The sequence below is a fragment of the Carex rostrata genome, chromosome 6 (assembly GCF_964058835.1).
Source record: "Carex rostrata chromosome 6, lpCarRost1.2, whole genome shotgun sequence".
Classification (NCBI taxonomy): domain Eukaryota; kingdom Viridiplantae; phylum Streptophyta; class Magnoliopsida; order Poales; family Cyperaceae; genus Carex; species Carex rostrata.
In genome coordinates this window covers 8,345,945-8,354,139 of record NC_135923.1, presented here as the reverse complement: position 1 = coordinate 8,354,139, position 8,195 = coordinate 8,345,945, and the positions used below count along the sequence as shown (strand labels likewise).

Genomic DNA, 8,195 nt, shown 5'->3' with positions numbered 1-8,195 from the left:
TACTGTACCTACAAGGAGACTACCGAAAATTAAATGTGAAAAATAATTTTTTGTGAGGATCGCAAAAACTCCGCAATTTGAATTTTTTTTCTAAAGTATTAATATCTATACACGGAAGTATTTATACCTATGTATGAAAGTATTTATAACTATGAGGTGAACAATTATTTATTGTGCGGGTACTGTAGTGTGAAGATAATAGTAACCGTATCACTGTACTCGCGGGAGGACCACCGAAAATTAAATGTAGAAAGATAACATCTTGTAGGGACTGCAAAATCTCCACAATTTTAATTTTTTTTCCATATTATTAATATTCACGTAATATTTTTTTTCAAATGAGATTTATGATGACATACTTTCAGACTCGTTGTCACGCAAGTATTTATATCTCACCGTACAAGTATTTATACCTATACTTGCAAATATTTTTTACATATAACACTGAAAGTATTTATACTTGTACATTAAAGCATTTATACGTATGAGGTCAAATATTTTTGTTAGAAGAAAACTGACACAAAAATAATTGAAGAATTCGAAAAAAAAATAGTCATAACAAGTCACGCATCAAAATATTAATATTTTTTTAAGCGTTAATATCTTATCTTCTAAGTATTTATAACTACGAAAGTATACATATCTAAATATTTTTTACATATGACACTGAAAGTATTAATATTTTACTAAAAATATTTATATCTATGCATTAAAGTATTTATTCCTATGAAGTAAACTATTTTTATTAGAGAAAAGATAACGCGAGAACGAGTGCGGAGATTGTAAAAGAAAAACTATATAATTAGTGAGAACCATAGAGAAATAATACTGCTAGAATTTTAAAATAATAATTAATTGAAACTATATAATTAGTGAGGACCATAATATATTATTTCTCTAAGTGCAGGTACTGTAACACAATTACTGTAATGCAGGTACTAAAATAATTATTCTTTTATCAAACTATCGCTACAACTACAAACACAACCTGCTTTTTCAGGGGATTTAAATATAATTTAATAAAAATAAAAATAAAAAATGATGCCTCTCCTCATCCCTTCCTCCTGGCTCTTGTGAAGCACCAACAAGTGGAAAAGGCAACAGAAATCAACAAAAATGATGCCTCCTCAACCCTTTTTATCTTCTTTTTGGTTTTACTATTGCTCTTATTTTCTTTTCTTCTCTTTTTTTTTAATCTTTTATTTCTTTTTTATCGTCTTTTGGAGGGGTGAATGAAATTCAAAATTTCAGCAGAGGCTAGAATAAAACTCTGATGACTGCTTAAAAGAATTAACATCATCAATTATTATCCACGAGTTGTTTTGCATTTTTGCCAAGTCATCAGCAGAGTCTATACTGCATCCTCGCACATGTACTGTAAACCGTCTGCATTTAGGTGACTGCGGTCTGAAATATGTGTTGTACAGGTCAATGACATCCTTCTTTTCGATTGTTCTCAGCTCTTCGGCCTCGATCTTTTGCATGTCAAACAGGTACCTGGGGAACATACCAAACCATAAGTACAACAGATTCCACTCAATTTAAGAAGAAAGGCATGATACATATACTTCAATTGTGCTAGCAACACTTACAATTACATATTCTGTTTTGCCGAGTACAATCCTCAAAATAATGGATGGCACATACGATATAGGGTAAAGGGTTCTCATAAATTAGCTTCTAGCAAAGAAAATTTGGCTGGGGCCTCAAAAGCACCACATGAGAGAACAATATACGTACCTTTTGTCAACAATTTGGTACCAGTAAACATCAGCTTCAGATGTAAGAGATGGATCCTTTTCCAGCTTCTCAGCTATCAATGCATCCTTGTGTTGCTTAAAGCTCTCCTCATCAAATCCATCCTTAACAAAAGGAAAAAATAAAAAAATACACAAAATATTCACAGCTATGGAGAATCTGAGTCTGTCTAACATACTGAGAAAGAAAGAATTTCGTAACATATGCAAGATGGAATACATACCAATATCTCAGGTACACCCTGTAAGAAATTCTCAATCCGACTTTGCAAATAAGACGGCCCAAATTTTGAAGATTGCACATGAAAAAGCATCCCCATTACCCGGTATGTTGTTCTTGGGCCACAATCTAAAGTATAACCTAGTTGCTCCTTTGTCCTATATTATTCATCACAAAAAAGCAACACTGTTTAACCCACTATACATACATGATAAAAATAATTGTCTTCGCCAGTAAAAAATATGGTTCATCTATTTAGTATAAACAATTACCTTAGCCTGTCAAAATATGGTTCATCTATTAGTGCAGTTAATAGATCGAGAGTTGATTTCAGTCTGGAAGTTTCCCTTCCTTGATCTTGTTCAAGTTGATAATACAACTGCAATTAAATAAAAACCATAAAAATCTTAACATTCACACACACACACACACACACAGAGACTCTCGACCCAATTCACGCAATTAAATAAGAGAGAGAGACCTCAACAACAGAATTAACTTCTAGTTCATTCTTGACAGGCATGCTCCTAAGGAGCATTGCACCTGGTGGGAGACAAATAACTCTATCATGATGCTTCAACTCATCTGGCAATGGTTTTGCACTTAAGGTGCTCGTGAAAATCTCTGATAATTTGACAGCCTCCTTTTCTGATAAATTCCCATGGCACAGACCCTCAACATACAACTGCACATCCGTAACACATTTAGCATACAATTTATCTTCTTTCTGATTGTGATTTGAAAATAGTACCATACCTGGGACAAAAGACTCGGTACAAAAGGTTGCAAATCAGAGAGGCTTAGCTTTGTTAGAGTAGCTAATTTGTCATCAACGTTATAAAACCTTTCACGAAGAACTTGCAGCCGCAAGTAGGTTGACTGGTTACCAGGTTTAATGTTTGCATTTCTGTAAGATCTCTCCATATTCTCTTTTATAACCTGAAAGATTTGCAATCTCCTTATTTCTGTTAAAGTAAAATGTGAAGGATAATGCGTAGGGAGTTCAAAGTAAAACAAAAATACCTTAAACCTATCAAGTTTGGGAGAGAAGTAATGCAACACTGAAATAATTTTTGACAAAAGAACTGGCAGCTTGTCATTAAAACCATAAAGCTTCAGCTCCAGCTTGTCGCTGGTAATTGTTATAGAAGTCTCCAATTTGGCCACATAAGCCTGAATAGGAAAAAATAATAATAATAATAATAATAATAATAAGAAGAAGAAGAAGAAGAAGAAGAAGAAAAGTAATGATAAAACATAACCCATTTGGTTGGAAGGATCTATAAAACAGTTCGCTGACCTGGTATGTGATATCATTCAATTCATCCTTGAGAAGGTTTACAAATAGCTCTGTTAATACAGCATTTTTTAGAGTACTGTATCCATCTTTAACACTTATCAAGAAGTAGGTGCAGGCACGAGGAGCGTTAAATGTGAAATCCATCTTGTACCAAAATTTTATGAAAGGCTGATCAATGATGCAAACAGGGCTAACATGGGAGTGAGGTTTTGGCATGTCAGCATTCTGCAGAGCAAAGTTGCAAGGAATGAAATCGTTCTTTAGAGGTAAATGCAGAAGGGGGTCTATTGCTGGTGGGTCCTGCCAGGTTTGAAGAAAAGATAAGGGTACATCTTCTTCAGTGTACCGTGAACCAAACCATGGTTCAAATTGAACAGCTGCCGTTTATGAAAGAAAAGAAACAAAATGTTGTTACTACAAGGTCTTACATATAAGAAACAAATACAAACTTGAAGTTTCCTCTTTGATCTTACCTGTAACTTTAACACCAGAAAGAAAATGAAAATTTCTTATTCTTTATTTTTCTTTGTCGGTATTATGGTGATGTACCTTGGGAACTTTTATCAAATGATTTAGTGACCAAGTCAATCCTCATATTGTCTGGTGATAGAAGGCTCATAACATATTCCACTAGCGATGGGTCCCACTCTTCATAAAGATATTCTCCACAGACAATGTGTTTCTCCTCATAAAGCCGTACATTTTCTGGAATATAAAAATAAATAGCAGAAGTGTAAAGCTGAGGAAGTACAAAATTTTAACACAAGCTAATACAGTACTAAATTGGCACCACACATAAATTGAACCTATAAAATTCAAAGAATTTAACAATAGGAATTACTCCCGAGAAAAACAATGGAAAGAAAAGAACCTGCAAGATAGAAAGCATAATCATCCTGAGATTGCTCTTCAGCAAATCTGAACTCCATATTCCCAATGTTTTGTAATTCACTGAATATCCACTCTTGTGGTTTGGATTGTTTATGCAGTTTTAAGTATTGATACACAATTCCTATGACCTCATACATCTGCATATTAACAGCCAAAGTAACAGGTCAAATTGTTTTTTTGCAGGTGCTTGCTTAGGTAATTACTTTTTAATTAAGGGTGACATTTTATTTGATTTGAGGTGTGTCCATCTGAGAAAGCATATTAAGCACAGTCCAAATACTGCAAAGTTGCATATACAACCACAAGTAAATAACCAGATGTACCTTTTCTAGTCCTTCATCAGTAAGATGAATGGAGGCAGTGAGTACATAAGCAACAGATGACCTTTGCGTTCCTTCTTCACCAATACCAGCTGATAGAAATGTTGCCCATCCCTTCTCCTTCAATAAATACAGTATGCTTCCCTTTCCCTCTGAGAAAATCAACATATGTGTCATAACTCTAATCTACCATGAATTTTACAAAGGACATCAAACAGCGCCTTATAGAAGGCTACAATAATTAAAACAAAAAGGAGGATAATAACCATGGCCAAGGAGATGACATATGTAATCCTCTGGTTTTTTTAGATACTCTTTCTTAAGACATGGTAAAGTCCAAGACAAGTGGAGAGTATGGAGATCCTTAACAGCCTCCAGCCTGTATAATTTGCCAGACTTCCAGAAGGGAACTGGACAATTTTCAACAATGTTATTCACTTGAGTGCTCTCCTTGACCTTGCTAAAGAGCTCCACCACCCAATCCTCCAACATTTCAAGGGGCTCTGTTAAGAAAATGGAGTAATGCTGATATTTCAGTAAATTTAGCTTATAGTTTAGCTGCCTTGATTGAACTCTGGGTAAAAAGAACAATGACAGAAATAAGGAAAAATACAAAAAAATTTACCCCCTCCAATGACAACTAGCTTCATGATTCCAGCATGATAATAATCCCTATATAGTCTTAAAAGTTCTTCTCTGATGTCAATACCACTTCCTACTGCATCAGACAAGCTCTTCTTATTTCCTGTTTACCAAATAGGAGCTTAAAATAGTGCTCATAATTAGAAAAAAAAGAGATAAATTCAAGTGATGAACTGTATAGAATGCTTTGCAAATTTAATCATACCCCAGCAGAATCTATTAAAAAGATGCCCAGGTGTTGATGTATGACACTGAACTTGAGAAAGCCGGCAGTTATCGCTTTGCACATATTGGTTAAACTCTAACATAAGAGAAAAAATACTTTTAGATTGTATGAAGAAATTCCAGCAATACGAACTTTCTAACAACTGCCTATATCTATATAATTATTGTCCTGTACTCTAATGAGTTATGACCTCTTTGTGCAAGATATTCACAAAATACCAAGGATCATACTTGAAGGAAGAGAATTAGACTCATTGGCTAACACCATAAGTACTATACTTGACGGGAAACAATACGGAGAGGTGTATTAATTATATTTTAATAGCAAACAACATACCCGAGTCAACTGCCATGACTTCACGTTCCATAGCCTCAGCCTTTAGAAGTGGTGATATAAAAAATTGAGAAAACCTAAAAAGAAAATCAATCAGGATCTTGATGTTCTGTGAAGTGACTTCAAAGGAAAATTGTTGCAAATTAAAATTAGCAATAGAACTCGTTATCAGAGTGAGTTACCTTTTCAAGGCACCATTAAGAAATTTGGGGTTAACCTCAAAATAATAGGAAGTGTGCTCAGTTTCCGTGACAGCATTTGATGAACCACCATGCTTCGATAAGAAACTATCATACTGTACAGAAAACAATAATGAAATACAAGTACAGTTTTAGATCAGCAAACCTACGAACAGATATAAGCATTCAAAGGGAGAGCATTTCTCTTATTTTTAAGGGGGGAGGGGGGAGGGGAAGAAAGAGAGACCACCTCATTTTCATCTGGAAATTCAGAACTTCCCATGAAAAGCATATGTTCTGCAGCCAACAAAAGTTGAGATCGATAAACAACATAAAACAACATTTTGATTTAGAGAAAGAACTTATAGAACCTTTAAGAAAAAAAGAAGTGGAACGAGTAAAAAACCTAGAAAGTGCGCCAGACCCTGAGCATAGGGAGGGTCAAGGAAGCTACCTGTTCCAACACACATTGCTGCTGCGGCCTAACAAATAAATAGTGCAGAATAACGTAACTTTCTGGTTAATATACTTACTAAAACTCCAAACACCATAGGCTGTAAAGTGTAAATAACATTAACTTGTAGTCTGTATAACTGAGACCACAGATACAGGATTAGGATTCATTGTTCATTCTTTTCATCTAATTACAGACAAGCAATGAAAGAGTCCTGTGAAAAGTAGAGCTTGAACTTAAGCAAACCACTCTCAATTTACAAGGTGCAAGTTAGGTTCCTAAATATCAGTGATTCTGCCACATCCACCAAAATTAAATCATTTTACTTTTTCAAAGGTCAACCTCTTGATCACATTAAGACACCCACTGCTGATGTAGGTTTTCACAGTGATAATTGAACAAAAGAAAAGGAGAACAAAATTTACCTTTTTAACAGTCTGATCCTTGCTCTTCTTTTTATTCACCTCACTGCCAACTCCTTTCTTATCTTCTTCGTCCTCACCCGAATCAAGCTCCTCATCATCTTCTCCTTGATCGTCCTCCTCCTCGTCCTCTTCATCATCTTCTTCCTCATCGCCACTGCTTACTTCCTCCATGGCTTCATCTTCATCCCGAGATTCTTGCGCCTCAGACTCAGCCATTGGGTATCCGTCGGAGTAGATCTCAGGATCGTGCACGAGCAGCGCAAAGAGACCATTGGGGAGCTTTAGAATCCTGTACGACCTCCGGTCGTTAGGTGATTTAATAACCACGTTGTCGAAGGTGGCGGCAAGCCGAGTGGAACCCATGGGCAAAGAGCGGGGAGCACCGCCGGAGCTGGAGCTACGGTCCCGCCTGGATCGGGAGAGGCGGCGCACGGGAAGAGAATTGATTTTGCGACGAGGGGCAAGGAGGGGGTTTCTACCTGTGCCCGAGTTTAAACTCGAGTCTGTGTTTGACCTAATGCGGCGAGGCGACTGTGCAATCACCATTGCGGCTTTGCACAGAAGCTCAAGAATGCTTGGTGTGGGACCGCGGTATTTTAATATCGAGTGGGGTCCAGCTGTCATCCAAGAACTGTGAGCGGTGAGCCTGTCTCAGACTCGGAATGAAGGCACTCAGCTCTCACTGAATTTTCGGGCTTGCTACAGGCTACAGCATTGAAATGATATCACGTTTGCGTACTGAGCTCATTGCACACGGTAAAATACTTAATTACAGCACTAATTTTTTCCCTAACCGGCCGAAAAAAAGAGGAATAGAATACAGTGAGAGGCTGGGAGCACATTGCATAACCGTTAAAATCACTAACAAAATCTCACCTTTGTATGTCCCAGGTTTTCTAGTACCGTTTTCCTGGTACAGTTTTTTTGTTATCAGTAGTCATGGATGGATTTCACTTGTATTTACTGTAAGCAGTCCGCTTTAAGTGGTGGTTAAATTTATACTAGCGAATTTCAATAATTATTCTAGAAAACTTGCACGAGAGAACTCCGTTCATACAATTTTTGTCGCCGCAAATCTTATCAACAACTGTGAGAGATACCACAAATCTGAAAACTAAGTGTACGTATAATTCACACAAATTTGTGTAGGTTTGGGCGCGTCGATATTTTGTTAATATTTTCTTTTATAGTCTTTTATCTGCCTAATGATTTTCTTGACGCAAACACAGCAGTATATAGTGTGTAGAATTGCTTTTACACACGGTTTTCACCAGAATTTCTCATGCTGCATTTCTTTTTTCCTTCTTCTTTTCGCAATTTTTTGAATAGATGTAGTAGCGGAGCCAGTGTTTTCCAGGGGTGGGCAGTTGCCTACCCCTGGAAATTGATTTTTTTTTTTTACCGAATATAGGGCTTTCAATTAATGCCCACCTCTGATTTGTTAGTTG

The 8,195-nt window shown here is 36.4% G+C and overlaps 1 protein-coding gene across 1 annotated transcript; it reads right to left on the bottom strand.

Moving 5' to 3' along the window:
• Positions 1-1,134: 1,134 nt before the first annotated feature.
• On the bottom strand, positions 1,135-7,561 carry LOC144555168 (nardilysin-like). The gene is made up of 19 exons (XM_078303404.1): positions 6,748-7,561; positions 6,275-6,350; positions 6,119-6,165; positions 5,872-5,984; positions 5,693-5,766; positions 5,336-5,431; positions 5,114-5,233; positions 4,755-4,991; positions 4,492-4,640; positions 4,149-4,305; positions 3,827-3,982; positions 3,278-3,654; positions 3,001-3,150; positions 2,734-2,916; positions 2,459-2,662; positions 2,250-2,356; positions 1,982-2,135; positions 1,741-1,862; positions 1,135-1,497 (listed from the first exon to the last, which is right to left on the bottom strand). Exons 1-19 carry the CDS (start codon positions 7,369-7,371, stop codon positions 1,248-1,250), a joined length of 3,396 nt encoding a protein of 1,131 aa, XP_078159530.1. The 5' UTR covers positions 7,372-7,561; the 3' UTR covers positions 1,135-1,247.
• Positions 7,562-8,195: the final 634 nt, after the last annotated feature.